The sequence below is a fragment of the Neomonachus schauinslandi genome, chromosome 10 (genome assembly GCF_002201575.2).
Source record: "Neomonachus schauinslandi chromosome 10, ASM220157v2, whole genome shotgun sequence".
Classification (NCBI taxonomy): domain Eukaryota; kingdom Metazoa; phylum Chordata; class Mammalia; order Carnivora; family Phocidae; genus Neomonachus; species Neomonachus schauinslandi.
In genome coordinates, this window is record NC_058412.1 from 122199290 (window position 1) to 122220103 (window position 20814).

A 20814-nucleotide genomic window follows, 5' to 3' on the forward strand; every position below is an offset into this window, starting at 1 on the left:
GATATGCATGGAATTTAAGCTCTTGTGTAGGTCTGGATGTGCTCCTGCCATACATGTTTGTGGGCTCATTTAGGTGAGTTCTGTTCATATAGCTGCAGAGGAGTGGTCATCCCTTCCTTTCCCTGTGCGTATGCTGTGGGCATTGTGTACCAGTCCCATAAAGGGTCTGTGACATGTGCACACTCAGGCTTGTGCTGTGGGCGCCTTTGTGTTGGCTTGGGTTACCCATGGGTGTGGTGTGTGTGCGACTAAGTGCTGTCATAGTCTGCCACTGGTTTGTGGTGTGTATGTAGTCAGCATGCTTGGGCACACTGCATTTGTCATATACATTTGTGTCCACATACACACTCAGCATTCGCTGTGTGGTGGGTACAGATGTGGGCATTTGTGATCTTGGTTGTGCACATGGAGGAGGAGGGGGCCCTGCTTTGATTTGTGACTTCTCCCCTTGGCTTACAAGTTCTTTCCCCCAGAAAGCAACCTCCCCAAAAGGGCTAAGGAAGTAAGCTCCAGGCCTTAGGACCCTGGGGGCCAAGCCAGGGGAAGCCTGGGACCCTTAGGGTCACCCTGTCTCCCTCCTTCCCCCTGCAAGGGCTCTGATATGGTGGAACAGAGAACAGACCCCCTCCTCCCCCACACCACCACCTTGGGTTCATGGCTGCTCAGTAGCCAGGTCCCAAACCCAGTGTGCTCTCAGGACACCGTGCAAGACACCTGGGAGTAACCAATCAGAGGCTGACTCAGGCCTGGCCTTGGGAACCTCTGCCAACTTCTCAGGTCCTCCTCGAAAGCAAGAAGCAAGCTTTACTCCATTACGTGGCAGCTTTTCTTGGTTGAATAAATGAGTGAATGAATGAGCCCACTAGAGGCAGGCTCTGGTGACCTCATGTGGTCCCACTGGCAGACCCCCTTGTGTCCTCAGGCATACACACATCAAAATCCAGGGTTTTCTTTTCTCATATCCCCAGAGCCATCCCCCCACTGCCCACCACAGATAATGCCTCCCTCCCTGAACGGCTAACACATACTTACCAAACACCTGTTATGTGCCAGCCCCAGGCTAATGGTTGGTTCTAGAGTGGGGTGCACCAAAGCCTTGATCCCCACTCTTAAGGGGCTTCTGGCCTAGTGGGAGAGACCAAACCAAAGAAGCAGGCAGCCCACTCTGAAGCCCAGCCTGCCTCTAGGTGTGCAATTTTGGGCAGCTGCTAATCCTTTCCATCTGTTTCCTTGGCTTTAAACAGGGAAAATAATACCTGCTTTGCTGGGTTGCTTTGAGGCTGAAATGAGATCTTTTATGGCAAGCATTTTGCTCAGTGCCAGGTATATTCATTCATTCCCCAGAATTTGTTGAGTGCCTGCTGTGTGCATCGGAGAGAGCAGACAGGTGTCCTTGCTTCTGCGGTGGTTCTGTTCTACTCAGCAGTTGATCAACGGGCTGTAACAAGGGGTTTGGGGGACATCTTTCCATCTGCTTCTTTGATACATGTTCCTATATTTTTAACCTATACCATACTGTTTGATTACTATTGCCTTATAAAATGTTTCAGAGACCTGGCTAAACTAAGTCCCCCTCCATTCCTAGTCATTCTTTCTTATAAAACATATAAATTATGTGTGGCTTTTAAAAAGGTTTTACTTTTATCTAAGTAATAAATGGCCACGGTGACACATCAAATGATACCCAGGAGTTTTTGTTGAAAGCTCCCCACCCTGTCCCATTCCCAGTCTCATTTCTGAGGCCAGACTGTTCCAGGTGCTGCGGGGTTTGGAAATGACCAGGACACAGTTCTAGCCTCCATGTTGCTCCCACTCTGGGGCAGAAGACAGATGTGAAGACAATCTGTGTTGTAAGAGGGGCAGCCAGAGAAGGTGAGAGCATGCAGCCTCTTGGAGGAGGTGGTTTCTGAGCAGGGCCTTGAAGCATGATGAGCTCCAGGCACAGTGTGGTGGATGGACCCCTGCATTGATGGGGCCAGTGCCCAGACTCTAGGCATGGTGCCACCTTTTCTTTTGTTAATATAGCAGTCACTGAAGGCCTCTGCCCATCCCTGTGCTGGCAAGGTATTTGGGTATAGCCATCAATCCTACTGCCTTGATGGGAAGACTGGCCTAGTAAAAGACAATGTGAATGGTGTCATGCTTGCTTCATTCATTCACTCATTCATTCAGCCAACAAGCAATTATTGATTATCTGCTTTCTGCCAGGCACTATTCTAGGTGTTTGGGAGGCAGAGAGACTGAGATCCCTGACCTCCAGGAGCCTCCATTTTGACGGGGGAAATCCACTCTAAGCAGTGAACGTGGTAAAATAAGCAAATGATTTAGAATGCTAGGAGGTAAAAGGGCCTATAGAACAAAGAACAAGGTAGAGCAAGGCAAGGGAATCGGGAAGGGTGGTGGGGGTGGACCCGCAGAGGGAGCAGGCTGGCATCTGAGCCTCTCTGCGTGAAGAGGTTCTGCATGAACAGACATCTTGTGCATGATCATGGGAGAGTGGATTTTTACAACCTCCACGAGGGTGTTTGGTGATGCCTATCAAAATTACAAATGCACGCACGTCTGGACCCAGCGATTATACAAACTAATCCTACAGATAAACTCACACCCAGGCGGAATGATGGATGTACAAAAATATTCATGAGAGCAGTGCTGGAATAGGGAAAGACTAGAAACAACTCAATTGCCCATGAGCTCAACTAGTTAAATATATCTGTTACATCCACACCATGGAATACCAGGTACCGGAAGACAGAATTATGTTCTGATATAAAATACTTCCCAAGATGTGTTGCTAGGAGAAAAATGAGGTGCAAAACAGGGTGTATAGTATGTTGTCATTTATGTGAAAGAGACGACTATAAAATGTATATATGTGGACCATCTCTGAAAGGATATAAAGGAAGCCGGTAGACTCAGTGGCTGCCTCTGGAGAGAAGCAATGGATGGCAGGGAGGTGGGGTGGGAAGGAGAATTTTCACTCTGTTGCTTTTTGTGCTTTGGAAATTTTGAATCGTGTAAAGATAACCCAATAAAAAAATTAAATTTACAATTAAAATGAAATGGCCGGCTGCCATCGGGGCCCCACCCAGATCCCTTTACTAGCCTCTACAGCCAGCTCCTGACCACTGGCTGCAGATGGCTCACAGTTGGCACAATTCTCTGGGGAACTGTCCCTGGCCAGATGGGGGCCACCCTGCTCAGAAGGTTATGCCTCCCCTTGTCCCCTAAGGGCAGCCCACAGCCAGTGACTGACTGAACTCCATGGGGCAATTCATGCCCCATGGCTCCCCATGGGACCAGGCTGCAGCGGGTCTCCAGCTGAGATCACATCTTTGCTTAGCTACTTCCACTGCCCTGTCCTGCTTCCCTTCCTCCCTTACAGATTTTCCTAAAGAGCACTGTTCAAAAATCACATGCATTTGAAAATCCTGGTCTCACGCTCTGCATTTAGGGAACCTGATCCAAAACACCTGTCTCAAGGGAAGAGAACTTACTGGAAATGAGCTGAGTGCTCTACGTGTTTTGGTACAATACCCCATGGAGATGGGACCACTGTCATTATCCTCATTCAGCTGATGAGGAACCTCAGAAATTCAGACACCAGCTCAAGAATACACATCATGGAAAAAAGCCAGTGACCCCAAAGTCCACACTTCTCCCATAACACCTGCTTCCTACTGCAGGGAGATCTTCCCGTGTCCAGACATGGCAGCTTATCAGAACACAGGATTGTAGTGTCTGTGCGTGGTTTCTACCACAGCCCTCCCTGCCTGTGGCCAGAGGTGGCCCAAGGGGCAAATGTGAGGGGGCCAAGCTTCTTAGGATGGTAAGACCTGGAGGGCATGTCTGGGGCAGGTGTCCTGATCCCAGGGCTCTGAAGATCTCAGCCTCCCTCCATCATGTGGAATTCTAGCTCTTGCTGATAGTCTGATGGCCTTTTAGCCAAGAGAGATCTTTGCATACTTCCAGGGTTGGGGAGCCCAGTATCTGACAAGGACCATCTACCACATCTATGGACAAGGCATAAAGGGCAGGAAGGTTTTCCTCTCTTTGCCCTGTGATTGAGGTGCTAATCCAAGCCCACGGGGGCCGTAGGACAGGGGTTGCTCTTTTCACCCTAGAGGGAATCCTGCTGAAATGAGATTTGGGCATCTTGGGCTCGAGCTTTGCTTCTCCGGACCCCACAGACCTTTCCCCTCAGTGCGTTCAGTCTCCTGACCTTCTCGGGCATCTCCTGGGGCCTTCTTGAAAACACCTTACTCAGACCCGCTTCTCTCTCTTTCTCTGTTCTAGTTTGATGGTGACAGTGCCTACGTGGGGATGAGTGACGGGAACCCAGAGCTGCTATCGACCAGCCAGGTGGGTGCTCCATCCTGCCTGTGGGGGTTCAGCCTGGAGCTGGCTGGAGCTGAGCTGCTTCAAGGTGGGGCTGGGATGGGGCAGAGCAGTGGGGCAGGGCCCATTACTATCCTCTCTCACAAGGATCAAGAATATCAAATATTCCCTTGAAAGTGACAATCCAACTGGGACCACAGTGTTTTCTGTAAAGCACCTACCTGGCTACAGTTGGCTGAAAATGGGCACCATTGAAAACTTGGTAAAACTGCAAATGTGTTGCCCACATTTCCCATGCACAGAGGAGAACTCTTCAGCAGCAGTGAGTAAAGATGTCACAAGCTCCCTGGTACTCTCTGCCTCTTGCCACCACATAGCACCCATGGGATCTACACTGGCACAGAGACACACATGCCCATGCAAAGGTGTGCAGAGTTCTCCTGCCCACCTAGACTTGTCTAGTACCCCTGTGGAGGATTGTGGATGTGGCATACAGGGAGGAGAGCAGAGGCTTCCTGTGCGGTCCTCCCTGGGAAGGAGACTGGATCATCCCTGGGCAAGGCTATCCCGGTCCCTAGCCCTCTGGGAGTCCTAGATGCCAGCTAGAATCTGAATTTCCACTGAGAGCCTGGTCTCCAAAAGTTAAGTTTTCTTTCAGCCGGGAGCATCCTCACTGCAGATTGGAATGCTGGGGAGGGTCCTCACTGCAGGCTGGGACGCTGGGGAGGGTCCTCACTGCAGGTTGGGACGCTGGGGAGGGTCCTCACTGCAGACTGTGGTAACCTGGAGGACGGTTCCTTAAGGCAGGGGCGCCTGCAGAGTGGCAGTGGCTCAGGGTGCTGAGGAACTTGGGGAGCTGGAAGACAAGCCCGTCCCCGGAGCTGACCGCCATCCTCTGTCCATGCAGTCATGAAGGTTGTGGCAGTCCAGATTGGGTTGCTGGGCCCACATTTTCCAGCTCGGGAGTTAGAACCCTATTAATGCACAAACACTTACGTGCCCTCCTATGTGACAAATCCAGTGGCGGACATAGATGAGTAAGGCGTGGGCTGTGGCCCCCTTAGGGCGCACTGCCAGCGAGGGCAGCTCCTGGACCCTCAGTGTGGTGCACAGGCTCCGCTGCTGGGCACTGCATCCCCCTCCCCTGCCACTGCAGGGGTGCTCGCACTGGGGCCGCCAGGCCGCCCACGCCCCTTCGCTGGCCTGTGACCATGTGAGCATCACGATGCTGCTGCAGAGCTACCTTTCTATGGCACTGACTCGTGCCAGCCTGAAAGACACTGGTGGGCAGGACTCCAGGTCCTGGAAATGCTCATCTTGGAAGAGACCACTGAAGTCGTTGAACTGTCCTTAATCAGCTTGGACATGTGGTGTCTCACAAGACCAGAGCTTCCTCCTGAGCATCTCATCTGAGCTCTTTCACTGTTTCAAGTGCATTTTGTTAACGTGCTGAGCCTCGCTCTCAGAACCGTGGCAGGTGGAGTTGGCGTGGCTCAAACCCTGATGGAGAGCGTGGGCACCATACTCTGGGGGGAAGGGAGGGTGGGGCTTGTGGGGCTCCGTGTCTGCCCACAGTCCTTTGCAGAGGAGAAGCAGGGCCAATAAGCATCCCCACAGGCTGTTGGCTGCAGCGCCCTCACCTGCCTGCCCAGCACATCCCCACAGTTGCAAAGCCTTTTCCTCACTGGTTATTTCAGCTGATCTTCACCAGTCTTGAGAAGTAGTAGGTTGCCACTAATCCCATTTTATAGATGAGGAAACTGAACTGGAGGATGTTGAGTGGCTCATCCAGGCAGGGGGACAGCTGGGGCTCAGAGCTCCACACATTACTTTGCTCCGTTCCCACCTCAAGCCTGCCCCCGACTTGCTTCAGCCAAGTGTTCCTTTGTCAGAGAGCTGTTGGTGACCCTGAAATCCAAATTAGGTCCCCTCGCCTTGATTCTCTCTCATGCCACCGTGTCCTTTTAATTCATGGCATTTGTCACTGTTTGGGGTCACCTGCTTATCTGTGTGAAGACTTGGTTAGCATCTGATTTCCACACTAGAGCAGGATCTGGTCCCTCATTCACTGTTGTGTCTCCCAGCGTGTTACAGAGCCTGGCACATGCAAGGTGCTCAGGAAAGACTTGCCTAATGGGTCATGTGGCCCCTTCTCTTCTCTGGACTTCAATTTCCCTGGCAGGGAAATGAGGCAGTTGGATTCCCCAAGGATCCCTTCAAGTCTCTTGTGCTGTCACTCAGAGAGTCTCCCTAATTTAGCACTTTATAAAGAAAACATCAGGATTCCCTGTGATTGACCAGACAGACACCCTGTGGCGTGAGCCAACCTGGATGGGAACAGATTTAGCAATTACAATCTAGTCTTCTTACAGGGTACCAGTTGACTTTTGTTGCATAAGAAGCATGTCAGGGGGCTCCCAGGTGGATCAGTCGGTTGGGCATTGGACTCTTGATTTGGGCTTGGGTCATGATCTCAGGGTCATGAGTCGAGCCCTGCATTGGGCTTTGCACCCAGCACGGAGTCTGCTTGAGATTCTCTCTCTCCCTCTCCCTCTGCCCCATGCTCTCTCTCTCTAAAATAAATAAATAAATAATAAAATCTTAAAAAAATAAAAAACCCAAGCTAGTCAAAACTTAGTGTCTTAAAACAACAAATATTTACATGATTCAAAATTCCATGGGTTGGTGGTTTGGTTGGGTTCATTTGGGTGGCTCTTCTGGCCATAGCTAGGACCCCTGTAAGTGGCCACTGTAAGCTGCCAGGTCAGCTGTGGCCTGGTTGGTATGGGGACTTGCTTCTCTCCAGACAGTCTCTTGTCCCCCAACAGGCTAGCCTGAGGTTGTTCACGTGGTGGGAAAAGGGTTCCCAGAACAGCAACAGCAGAAGCTGCAAGACCTGTTGAGGTAGGCTTAGAACTGGCACATGAGTACTTCCAGGACATTCTGTCACTCAAAGCAAGTCAGAGAGCCAGTCTGGATTCAAGGAATGGGGAAGTAGACCCTGTTGTTGGGAGGAGCTGCAAAGTATTGTGGTCTTTTAACAAACCCACGGGAACGTGGGATGTTGTTCATGCTGATTTTTGTTGAAGAATAACAGACTCGTCCAGGACCTGCAGCCCCTAGTGGCTTGATGGGGCTCCAGGATCCCTACTTCTTAATGTTTTCTTCCAGTCTTTTCCCTGAAGTGCTTGCCTGAACCCCCTTCCCTGCCCCACCCTACACACACATGCACATTAATGCCCTGTCATGATGTGCTGCCCCACCAACCACAGGGATTGTATTGTCCCAGTTCCTGGGGGGCTGACATAAACATCTGGGCAAAATGATGGTCTCCTTGCCAACAGAGGATTCAGAGTACAAACACTCTATATGTTGTTTTTTTTTTTTTAAGTAGGCTCCTTGCCTAGCGTGGAGCCCAATATGGGGCTTGAACTTATGACCCTGAGATCAAGACCTGAGCTGAAATCAAGAGTCAGACACTTAATTGAGCCACCCAGATGCCCGCAGAGTGCAAACAGTCTAAATGGCATAAAATGCATTTTATAAATGCAGTTAAATGTGAGATTCACCTATTGAACAAATGGGCACCTATTATGTGCAAAGCTCTCGATGTAAGCGGGAAGCCATTTCTGGAAGATGTTTGCTTCCAGAACATACCATTTCATCGTATTAAAAACCTGCTCTTTAATGTAATCTTCTCCCGAAACACCATCTTCTTTATCTAGAAACTTCAGTGGAGACACAGGTTCCTATGGGATATATACCAGCCAACTGTGCCCCCTGTTAAAAACTTTCAAACCAGCTCTTATGGGCTTGCAGTTTCTTTTGCAAATGCATGCTTTATTGTTTGGTTTTCACAAGTTTCCACAAGATTCCTGCCTGGCTGCCTTAGCTTTCACACAGAATCCCCTTTCCCCCTCCCCTGGACCTTGTGTTTCTTTTGCACCAGACTTGTGTGGGTGGTCCGAAACCGAGATGCAGTTCTCAGACATCACTTCTGGCCCATCAGCAACTTCTGGGAGGGGAGGGCCTTGTAGAGATAAGCTCTTCCCCCTCTTGAGAACAGACCCAGGCCAGGAGTTACAAGGATAATATTTCCCGGTTATGTGGCCCGGGGAAGAGTCTCCTTCTTGCTGGGATGAGGCTGAAGAGGAAAGGAACGAGGCCGTGGGCTCAGCAGACTTGGATTCAAATCCAGCTCTTGCACATCCCACCCAGACGCACACTCTAACCCCGTGCAGGTTGTGGCAGCTTTCTGTCAAATGGGAGGCGTAACGTCTGCCGCCCAGAGTATGACGAGTACCATAGATGAGTGGTGTGGATTCCCGTCACCAGGCCAGGGCACCTGTCCTCCAGCTGTTGTGAGTGCTGGCTGCTAACGACTCACAGCTGCCCCTTCTCTGGAGAACCCGCCTCTGCCAAATGAGAACCATGAATGGGGAGGGGTGTGGGGGATGGTCCAGAAGGCCAGGTGGGCGTCTTGTCTCAAGCGGGGAGCAGTTCTGCAAATCTCCACGGAGCTCCAGCTGACGCGGCATCCTTGCTCAGCTCCTTCCCCTGCCCTGTCCTGTTGCCCTCCCTTCCCTTCTGAGTCACTTCTCAAGGGGAATGGCAGTGTCAGAGGAATCCCCATCTCAGGCTCTACCTCACGAAAATGTAAACTAAGATACTGTATAAACCGCCAGCACTCCATAAAACTAGCTGGGAGGACTTATTTCCATGTTTTTCTTATCATAAATAATGCTTTGGTTACACAGATGACTCTCTGGTCACCTCTTGTGCTCATTTATAGTTCTGTGCCTTTGTATGCACTGTTTCTTCTGGTACGAATCCCCTATTTTCACCCAACAAATGCCTATTTGTCCCTTCAGGGGCACTGCAGATGTCACCTCCTCAGTTTACCCTTCCTGGCTGTAGGTAGAATGTCCCACTCTCATAGCTGTAAATACGACTTCTGCTGAAGATTTCTGACCTTGTCCTAAGGATTATTGAAAGGATTTGTGTGTGTGTATGTGTGTGTGTGATAGAGCGAGAGGGAGGGAGCGAGGGAGGGAGAGAACTGGCATATGACTACTTCCACCACATTCTGTTAGTCAAAGCAAGTCACTGGGCTTTGTTAGTGAGAAAGAGAGAGATTGAAATTGGGTAACATGATCAAATAGTACAGTTTTAAAAGCTCTCAATGACAAGAGCAGATACAGACAGACAACACAGGAGGGTAAGTGAAGGATGGTATTGTCCTCTATTGTGGTAGAGGCAGAGGAGATGGAAAGAAGTGGATGGATCTGAGATGTGTTTTGGAAATAAAGTTGGCAGATCTTGATGATGGATAGATCTAGGGCGAGAGAGAAATGAAGGAGTAAAGGATGAATCCCAGGCTTCCAGCATAGCCCATTCTCCAGCATGGTGGTATGAGTTTTCTGAGTTGGGGAAGGCCTGGGGAAGTGCAGGTTTGATGAGGTCAGACTTGGACACATTACATTTGAGATGCTCATCCAAGTGGAGATGTCCAAGTAGGGAGATGGCTGTACAAGTCTGGAACTCATTGGGGAAGTCAACTTAGAAGTTCTTAACCCATGCTATTAAAACCGTGTGAGGAGGAAATTTGCAAAGACAGAAAGAAAGAAGAGTGAGAAGAAGACCAAGGAGTCTTAAATGTTGAGCTCCAATATCTGGAAGCAAAGTGGAAGAGGAGAAGACCATGAAATAGGTTGAGAAGCAGTGACCAGAGAGGTAGGAGGAGAACATGGAGTCTTAGATGGAGGTAAGGGATCCAGGGGAAAATGATGTTGGATCCACAGCTTCTTCCCTGTCAAAGGATGACTTTTAAATAAATCAAAGATTTATATGTACTCATGGGAACCATAGAGGCACCAGAAAAAAACTTTAAGGTATACTTTACAGCTTTAGAGTGGGAAAGATATTTCTATGACTCAAAGTCTTAGAAGAAAAGACTTAAAAATTTGACCACAAATAAAAAAGAAAAACAACTTTTGTATGGCTAAAACAGCATAAGTAAAGTCAAAAGACAAATGAATAATTGGGCCAAATTATTTTCAACTCATAACATAGTCAAAAGATTAACCTCCCAAATATATAAAGAGTTCCCAGAAATCAATTCAAAACCCTGGTAGGAAAACAGGTGGGAGATATGAACCGATAGTTTCCAGTACAGGAAATGCAAATGGATTTTAAGTTTGTGAAAAGATGCTAAAATCAGTTCCTACAAGAAACAAAACTACCGTTTTCACCTCTTAGATTGACAAAAATGCAAAGGTTTGATAGTAGACTCTGTTGGAGCCCCTGTGGGGAAATAGGCATTTTTGTACATTGCTTGAAGGCAGAGTAAGTTGGTGCAACCCCTATGGAGAGCAAATTGGCAACATCTATCAAAATTACAAATGCATTGACCTTTAACCCAGCAATTTCCCTTTTGGAAACATATCCTACAGATATATTTGCTCACATGAGAAATGGTGTCTTCAAGATTACTCATTTTGGTATTGGCATAATGGCAAAGAATTGGCAACAACCCAAATATGCAACAATGTGGGACTAGTTAAATAAATTATGTACATTTATCAAGTGGAATACTGTGTTGCTGTAAAGAAAGAATGAAGAAACTGGAGAAAAACAGAAGTTCTTTAGGTACATTGTTTATTGAAAAAAGCAGGGTGGTTAACAAGTAAGTATAGTATGTTACCATTTGTGAAAAAAGCTAGTGAGACTTTCTCTCTAGGTGCTTGTATTTGATTAAAGCAACTCTGGAAGGATATACAGGAACTAATAACAGTGGCTTTGTACATTGTGTGTATACATATATGTGCATGTGCATGTTTGCGTGTGTGTGTGTGTGTGTGTGTGTTATGGAAACTGGGCAGGTACACAGGGATGGAAAAGAGACTTTTCATTGTACCTTTTTATGTTTTAGGGGTTTTAGACCATAGGGATTTATTATAACTTCAAAACGTTGAATAAAAGGTACACAAGAAGGAGAGGGTCAAAGGCTCCTGAGGGATTGGTTGGGATAAAAATTGAAATGTGTCCAATAGTTTTAAGAAAAAGAAAGTCATTCTGGATCCCAGAAAAAGTGGCTTTGGTGGGGAGTGGACTTTGTGCAGGTCCTGGGGTGGATCCAGACGGGAGCGTGCGGTAAGGATGTAAACAGGGAGTGTAGACAACTTGTGTCTTGTGTGTGAAGTCTGGCTGTGCAGGACAAGGGCCAGGGCCATAGCTCAATGAGATGAGGACTCCAAAGGAGGGATTTTTTTTTTTTTCTTTTAAGACGAGAGAATCTTTAGGATGTTTAGTTGTCGATGGAAGGCATCCAAGAGAGAGGATAAAGCATGGGGTTCAGGAGAGGGAAGGGTTAAATGATGGTTTAAGTTTTGGGAGGGGTTGGGTCCTGTCCAGAGATGGAAGCTCTGGCCTTAGCCAGGAGTGGGAACACAGGGGGAAAGGAGTGTGTCGCTGTAGATTGGGCCCTGGGAGCAGAGGGCATCTGCACCTGAAAGCATCTGTCTTCTCCGAGAGGTTGGTGGGCAGGTCAGCTGCTGAGTCAGGGCACCAGAGGTCTGACAGGTGGAGAAGGTCTGGGATATGTGTGTGGCCTGTGGGAGACTGAGCTCTTGGTGCAGCTGCTATGGGGGCAGACAGTTGGATGAATCCACGGTAAGGATTTGCCAGGCAGGTGTACCAGAAGGATGCTCAAGCTCATTTGTGCAAAAGAGAGACTGAAATGAAGAACCAGGGAATCTAAGCTGGGTAAGGAGAGAAAAGAGGGGGGCCAGGCCCTGAGAGTCCCCAAGTGGGGTGCTGGGCAGTGAGGACACCTCAGTCATGGAGTTGGAAGTGGGTGGTGGTTCTGAGAGAAGCAGCTGTGGGCACTGATGGGGTCCTGGGTGCATCCGGGGAGTGGGCAGCTGACACAGTGGTGCAGAGCCCAGCATCAGCACGGTGGCTGAGCTGTAGAGACCCAGAATGATGCTGAGGTGGGGTGGATGGGAAGCCAGAGCCCAGAGCCAAAGGCTGGGAGCATGGAAGGGTAGGGGGACAAGCACGTGGGGCCAGATGCTGATGGAGCTGAGTAGGGTGCAGTGGGGTTGGTAGGAAAGATGGACAGTGGTCTAGGTGGGGCAGCAGAGAGGCAGGAGGATGTCAAGCCTGCCTTCCAACCTGAGATACATGAACAATGGGGGAATGCGCAGCTCATCCACAGAGGAGACAGGAAGTGAATGGAAGGCGTGTTCTAAGGAGCTCTGGGGAAATAAGGACTTTTTTCTTCTTAGAGTAGGAATCCCAGTGGGACCAGGGGCTATTTGTGAGGGGAGAGGTTCAGGGGGCTCACTTTTGAGGTGCTCCTTGGGGAACCCTAGGGCCTGCAGAGCATGGTCAGCACCACCAACTAGGAGCCCTGCCAGGTGTGAGCAGGGTCCAGTGTTTTTGCGTCCCTTGCTAATGTAGCAGCAGAACGTGTGCTGGGGAGTGATATCATAAAGGCCAAGATTCCCGTACTACACAATTCCCTCTCAGTGCCTCACACCACACCTGTCATGCACAGGCATCAAGGACTTGGAGTTAAGCAGATTCTTGCTGTGGGGTCTGCACAACACTGTGAGTGTGCAGCGACCTTCCTTCATAGATCCCCAGGGATGCCTGGTCCATTTCTCTTACCATTGGTTCAAGCACTGTCCTAGGGTGTGTGGATGGTATAGCCAGGAACCCAGAAGGCCAGAGCTGGTCAGAGTCACACCTCCAGTTCCCGGGCACTGTCCTCGTGCCTTGAAGATGCAGCCTCCTTCCAGCAAGGGACCGTGTAGGATGCCCAGAGTGGGGAAAAGCCCAGAGTTCTGAGTTCCAGGTTCTGTCTGCTCCATTTCCTTCACCTGGGTTGGTATCTATCCCAGCCTATTCCTCATGTGAATTATGAGGGTAGATGATCTGTTGGATTTTCCCAGCCTAGATACTGATGATAATGGACATCCACAGTGCACTTCCTTGGGCTCAGACACTGGAGCTAAATGTTTCCCATGAACCCTATCAGGTAAGTACTGTTGTTGTTCCATCTTACAGATGAGAAAACTGCAGAGCAGAGAGAGAGAGAGGTGGTTGAGTCTTTATGAAACAAACAAACGGTGCGCTGGGGATAAATGCATAAACAGTTAAATGCGCCGGGAGACGGGAGGCCCTCCTGTTCTTGCTGCAACCAAAGATTCTGGGCTTAGTAACTCTGGCCTCTAAGTCTGTGTACATCGCAAAGGGCAGGGACGACACGGCTTTTATTGCTTTAATTAAAACCTGAGTGAAGAGCTCGCGGTTCATATTAAAATGAAATTGTGTTTCGCTGGCCGTGGTGCCTGGAAGGGAATGGCAGTGATTACTGCTAAGATTACCAACAATCAAAGAGAAAAGGCCTTTTGCAAGCATTTCCTATTAAAGCCACAAACATCACACTTTAAAAATAATTATGGTTGTGTTATCCGAACATGATTCATGAATTCTGAATAAATATGAGGGAGCCTTGAAGGAAACTGTTTCAAGACCATAGATTTTGTTCAAATCTGATGAAATTTAATATCATTTCACAGCTGGAGAATAAAATGCAAGGAGGGAAAAAAAAACCCCATCCTATGTGTATGGAGAGAATTGAGTATATGTCAGACGGAACTAATGAGCTTTCCCTCATCAGTCCTACACACGTGCTTAGAAAAATGGACGAGCCTCTCTTGTTTTCATTGAGAGAAAACTGCTGAGAAGGAGTTGGTACTTACACCTCACAGATCTTCATTTTGCATTCCAGTGGCTAAAAATATATTCACTTTAAAGCTCTATGTTCCTGGCTGTGAGATGTTTAAATGTTCAAGGGTGCAGGCATGGAGGCGTTAGGGGGGATGGATTTGGGGGTGGGGGATCGTGGTCTGCATTTGCTCCACCTCCCCTGTGGTAAAGATCTTTTCCATACAATGCAGCAAATGTTTACAGCATATAGTTTTGTTTCCTTCCAACTATTATGAGAGAAATTGAATCCCTGGAAACGTTCCCTCTCTCTAAATGGGATGGAAACAATGAAGATGATGCAGGAAGTTTATGGGTTGGGGGAGGGGACAGCAGTGGGTTGGAAATGTAATTGCAAGGATATTCTTTACAATAGCACCCCTCTCCCATTCTCAGCCACCTTGAACTCAGCATATTCGACAGGGCCTGGGTCTTTGCCCAGGGGGTGTGGGAGAGCCGTCTGCTTTAACACATTTGTTCATTGCTACATGAAAGCTAGCATCAAGAAGTAGAAATGAAGCCAGATGTGGGACCTTTCCAAAATGGTGCTGGGTCCTTAGCTTTTGGAGGGTTGCGAGCCTGGGTCTGGCCCTTTTCAGCTTCCTTCACCATGTACCCTTAGGTAGGTCATTTGCCTTCTCTGAGCCCTGTGTGTTTTTTGTTTTTTTTGCATCTGTGAATGGGGGCTGAATCGGTGTCTCTGAGAGACCTTCTAGGTTATAATCTGTGGCCAAGGGGTTGGTTTCATCGCCCCCCCCCGCCCCCGCCTGAGTCTCTAGGAAAGACAGTGGTCTGTCCAACATGCCAGAGACTCACCTCCCCTACATAGCTGAGTTGCCCCAGTGCTGAGGGGGCCTTAGAGATGGAGGTCAGTGACTCTGAGTGAGGTTCTAGCCCACCACTGGTGACAGTAAAGAGATGCCAGTGGTCGGTTGGGTAATAAGGGTAATGATATGAGAAGACAGACCTGGGCTCAAATTATGGTCTTTGGGTTTTTGTTTTTTTTTTTAAGATTTATTTATTTGAGAGAGAGTGCACACGCACTCTGGGGGGCGGGCAGAAGGAGAGGGAGAGAGAGTCTTAAACAGACTCCCCACTGAGTGTGGAGCCTGACGTGGGGCTCAATCTTACAACCTTGAGATCACTACCTGAGCTGAAACCTGAGTCGGATGCTTAAGCGACTGTGCCACCCAGGGGCCCCTCAAATTATGGTCTTTGTGTATCATGACTGGGTGACCTTGGACAAGTGAACAAGCTTTCTCAGACCTCAATTTTGTCTTTAAAAGGTCCTCAAAGTGATGCAGGGAGAAGTAAATAAGATACATTTATATCCTAAGTTTTGGTACATGGCAAATGTCAAAGTTATGTGAGGTGCTATTAAAGTATACATTTTACAGATGAAAAAACTGATTTTCAGGAAAATAAAACAACTTGCCCAAGGTCATCCACCCAGGACATGATGGGCACAGGAGTCAATGAGGCATCAGAAATACCAGCAAAGGGAGGCCAGTCAGCTTTTTTTTTTTTTTAAAAAGATTTTGGGCACCTGGGTGGCTCAGTTGGTTAAGTGACTGCCTTCGGTTCAGGTCATGATTCTGGGGTCCTGGGATCGAATCCCGCATTGGACTCCCCCTGCTCTGCAGGGAGCCTGCTTCTCCCTCTGCCTCTGCGGGAGGCAGAGGGAGAGAGAATCTGAAGCAGACTCCTCGCTGAGCATGGAGCCTGACGCGGGGCTTGATCTCACCACCAGGAGATCATGACCTGAGCCAAAACCAAGAGTCCGAAGCTTGACCGACTGAGCCACCCAGGCGCCCCACAGTCAGCTGTTTTATCTGATGCAGATCAAATTGTGTGAAGAATTGAAATTGAAAAGATGATATTGGAACTATCTTGTTTTTAAAATGTGCCAAGAAATGTTCCCCCTCAAATAACAAAAATAGTAGAAAATGCCTCCTGCCAATTGCCAGCTCGCTGAAGATGGGCAAACCCTTCCCAGCCCCCTCCACTAGACGCACCTCCAGCCGAGTGCTCCGGGGAACGGTGGGGGCTGTCAGGCCTCCTTCCTTCACACTAACATTAAAACGCCTTCATGGGGCCCAGACAGCCCATTTCTCTGTCTCTCAGATACTGAGAGCCCATGGCTCTGGTGGGGAACAAAAGTCCAGGCATGAGGTGGTCGCCCCTGCCGGGCCTGCCAGCCCCTGGGAGAGTGTGAAGCACAAGCGACCAGGTGGGAGTCAGCGGCAGGTCTGTGGTCCGTGGGACCCCTACCTACTTCTGCCTTGTTCTTGCTATATGACCTTGACCCAATTACTCACCCTCTCGTGGCGGCGATTTCTACCTCTGTCAAATGGGACTATTATTACCTTCCTGGCAGGTTAAGCCAGAAGTGGGTGTAGCTTCATTAAGTAGTTTAGTGTAGTTAGATTAGTTAAGTGGGTGTAAGCTAGTTGAGAGGACTGGTTAAGTGGATATGAGGTAACCAGCTTGGCCAGGGCTGGTTATGATAGGAGCTTGGTAAAGTTTTTGTTGTTGTTGTTGTTGTTGTTAGAATTTACAAGTCGGAGAAGAAAAGCAAGACAGGGAAGGAGCTAGGAGAATGTTCGGTAGCTCTATTCTGTGAATGCTTGTTACCTAGGACGGGGTGGAATGAATAAGATGAGGTTTGTGCTTCAGGTAAACAGAAACAGAAATCTCACCTCAGGCCAGCACCGTGGGCCCCCGAGATGCACCTGTTTGCCTGCTGGCACAGTCTGAACCACCACCCAGGGCCACTGAGCTGTTGGGAGGGTGGCTCACAGGAGCCTGGGGTCGCTGGGGAGCATGGCCTCGAGTGGAGCTGGGTCAGGCGGGGCGAGGACGGGGAGGTGGGCCATGTGAACGACTGTTGGCTTTGGAGATGGGAAAGGAGGGCCTTGCGGAAGTCTGCCTTTGCTTTGTGAGGTGGGATGGTCTTTGGAAGTCCCCTTGAGAAAACCTTAGAGTTCTCTGTAACAGCACAGGCCTTGGAAGCCGATCTGGGCTACTTTTGGCTGTTTACCGGGCTCGGATGGCCCTCAGGGATGGGTGGCTTGTGGCTAGAGGTGGTGTCGTGTGAGACATAAATGGGCAGCTCTAAGCTTGCTGCTGGCCTTCATGAACAGTCACCAGAGACAGCAATGCGAGCCGGATGGCAGAAGGGATGAAGAGGCATTTTGAAATTTATTAAATACTTCCTCCATGCCACCAAATTAGAAAATGGGAAAGACAGGAAATACCAAGTTAGCCAGAATGTGGAGGAACCAACTTAGCCAGAATGTCTTCATACGTTGTTGCGTAAATTGGAACAGCCACTTCGGAAAACCATTTCTCGGCATCTAAAGCTCTGTGACCCCGTCATCCAGCTACTAGGTGTTCACTCAACAGAAACGCATTCATCTGTTCACCAAAAGACACCTGTAAGAATGTTCATAGTGGCCCTTTTCATAAACGCACAAAACTGGGAGCGATCCAAATGCCCATCCACGGTAGACCGATGAACGATGGCAGGATATTCTGACACCATGGAATAGTATGCAGCAACGAGAAGGAGCGATGTATCACCGCAGGCTCTCACAAACCCCAGGGTGAGGGGAAGAAGCCAGGCCCCCAAACAGAACATTCTGGATGATTCCATGTACTTAAAGCACATGAACAGGCAAAACTAATCTATTAAAAATCTGATAAAAAATCTGAGTTGTGGTTGCCCTGGTTGGGGCCTGGGTCATGAGGAGTCATGAGGGGCTTTGGAGGTCCTGGTATGGTTTTCTCTCTTTATTTAGGTGCTGTTTCCATGAGTCTATTCGCTTTGTGAGGGTTCATCCTTGAGCTGTATACTTATGACTTGCGTACTTTCTGTTGGTTACCCTATGCTGCAATAAAGAGTAAAAAAAGATTTTCAAGGTATTTGCACAGATGTGTCCATTTTTAGAGACGTGGCAAGATGGGGAAGGGGACCTAGCCAGATGTCTTGTGTCATGTGTTCCCAGTAGGGGTGTGGGCAGACTAGCCCTTCATAGCCTGGGCAATTTATTTAACTTGCTGGGAAGGGAAGGACTATTTTCGCCTCCTAATGGATGATGAACTGTGAAATTGCTCCCGCCGTGGCTCGCGCCAGGGCAACAGGTGGTATGGGCTTCCCCGGATCGGCTCAGCTCTGCGGGCCCCGATCTTCACTCGTATTTCTCTGCGGACAGAGCTTTAGGAAATGATTGAAGATATGAACACCTGAAAAAAGGAAGTGTGTGTGCATGTGTGTGTTTTTGTGATGCTGTGTTGTGGTGCCAGGAAATCTTGTCTGTGGAGCATTTGAAGATGTCTGGGCGCATGCACAGATAGATGCTTGGACGCACACACGGTCACGCACAAATACAAACGTGCACATCGCGCTCACATAGGCACGCTTGCTGACCTACACCTTTTCACGTATTAAGCATCACTTTGTGACTCTGAGCAAGCCACTTAACCTCCCGGTGCCTCAGTTTCCTCAGTGAAATGGAGGTAATGATAGTATCCAGTTCTTGTGGCTGTTATGAACAACACACACACACACACACACACACACACAAATTAGATTTTTATTTGTGTTTGTTTGATGGCTGCCTCCCTCCTAGACTGTTGGTGTCCTGGGAACAGGGACCTGGTCCAGAGTAGGAGCTGAGGGAGTGAGGGAGGGAATGAATGAAGGGACAGCTCTCACAAATCCACGGGCACACGTGCTGATGTTTAGACACGTTGACGCACACATTGGTGCATGTCTGCAGACATATCCATTCACATGTGTAGACGTGTATAGGGATATGCACAGACACACACACCCAGACAAACATGTCCAGGCCCAGAGCTCAGGAGGGTAGGTTTAGCTGCAGTTTTAAGACTCTGGACTGGAAGTCAGAACACAGGGTTCTGTGTGGGGCTCCAGGTAACTGTCATTTATTATGTGACCTTGGGTAGGTCTTTCCACCTCTCAGAGGTTAGGGACTTCTAGCTGGGATGTGACAGAATTGGAATTTGAACCATGGTCTGTCTTGATCCAAGTCTATGCTTTTAATGCCTAAGATTTTGCTGTCCACAGGGTGCCCACAGACCAGTGGCCTCACCTGGAGCTTGTTGGAAATGCAGCATCCCGAGTCCCACCCCAACCTCCTAAATCAGAACCCGCATTTTCACAAGTTCCGCAGATGATTTGTGTGCACGTTACAGATTAAGAAGCGTGGCCTGAGGTACACTGCCTTCCCCAAGCATTAAGAGGAATTGGGGTTCATAAGGTGGGTGGAGCGCAGGTACATGTCCACCCTGGGAGCAATCAGAGGACGGGAGAGGGGGGCAGCCAGGAGCTGCCTGTGGAAACACAGTCAACACAGAGGCTCAGCATTGCTCGTAAGGGCGCCCAGTCCCGACTGTTTATAAAGAGGCAGAATCACATGGTCATTAAGGGTGCCAATTCATGAACTAAACTTTTAAATGTAAAAACAACACATATGAATCACCTTGTAGTTCCTGAGGGTCAGACACCCAGGTTTGGCTTCACTGGGTGCCTCTGCTCAAGACCTCTCACGAGGCTGCAGTCCGTGTGGTGATCAGCACTGTAGCCTCACCTGAAGGCTCAGCTGAAGGGAGATTTGCTCCCAAGCTCATGGGTGGTTGTTGGAATTCAGATCTCGAGTGTGACTTCTGAGTTGGAACCTGGCTCTATCCCTTCCTAGCTGCATGACTTCCATCGAATTTCACCTCAGTGCTTCTGTTTCTTCTCCTGTGAAATGGATATAATAATAGCACCTGCCTCATAGAGTTATTGTAAAGACTAATAAATTCATATATGAAAAGTCCAAAGAACAGGGATGCATTTAGCACATTGTAAGCACTATATAAATTCTTGCTGTTATTATTATTATTTGAACAAAAGTGCAGAGAAGCAGGACTGCACAAACTTGACTCCCAGAGGTCACTCAAGAAGCCTTAGGGGAGTGGATGAGCTCTGGGTTGCAATTTCCTGTTGGGGCTTTGGGACATATTAACAGGAGCATGGGGTCTAGGCTATAGGAGGAGGCTTTGCTCCCTTCTGCTCAGAGTAGACTTAGAGTGCTGAGCCCAGTCCTTGGTCCTACCACCTGGGAAGGCACAAGGGTGTTGTGGTGATCCTGAGCATGAGCAGGTGTCACCTGGGGGGACAGTGTCCCAAGCAGAGGGTCTAGCACATCCAGGGGCCTGATGATAGCAGAGTAAGCGTTGTCTGGGCGGGGGTGGGGGGAGCAGTGCAGTGCAGTGGGCTCATTGTGCCTGGTGTTAGGTGATGTTGCAGGATCTGGTCCAGGAGGTGTCATGCGCTGGACAGATACTGGGACCCTACTCTGAAGGCAGTGAGCCTTGGAAGGGTCTGAGCAGGGCAGTGTCCCTGGAGGAGCATGGACTGGGGGACTTGCCTACTTAGCTGTATGTCACGGGACCTCAGAGCACTCACAAAGGCCAGGCTCTGAGGACTTGGGCATCTCAGCTGGCTTGGCACATTTTTAGATGATGCCACTTCTATTTTTTTTTTTTAATGTTTTATTTATTTATTCATGAGAGTCAGAGAGAGAGAGAGGCAGAGGCAGAGGGAGAAGCAGGCTCCCCACTTAGCAGGGAGCCCGATGCGGGACTCGATCCAGGACCCTGGGATCATGACCTGAGCCGAAGGCAGATGCT

The 20814-nt window shown here is 49.0% G+C and overlaps 1 protein-coding gene across 2 annotated transcripts in view; it reads left to right on the forward strand.

Moving 5' to 3' along the window:
• Window positions 1-20814, forward strand: part of TOX2 (TOX high mobility group box family member 2) — a 129906-nt gene that overhangs the window by 45857 nt on the left and 63235 nt on the right. For both annotated transcript variants that reach the window (XM_021689128.1, XM_021689129.1), the window contains exon 2: window positions 4297-4362. In XM_021689128.1, the coding sequence (XP_021544803.1) occupies window positions 4297-4362 (66 nt within the window). The remainder of the gene's footprint in view (window positions 1-4296; window positions 4363-20814) is intronic.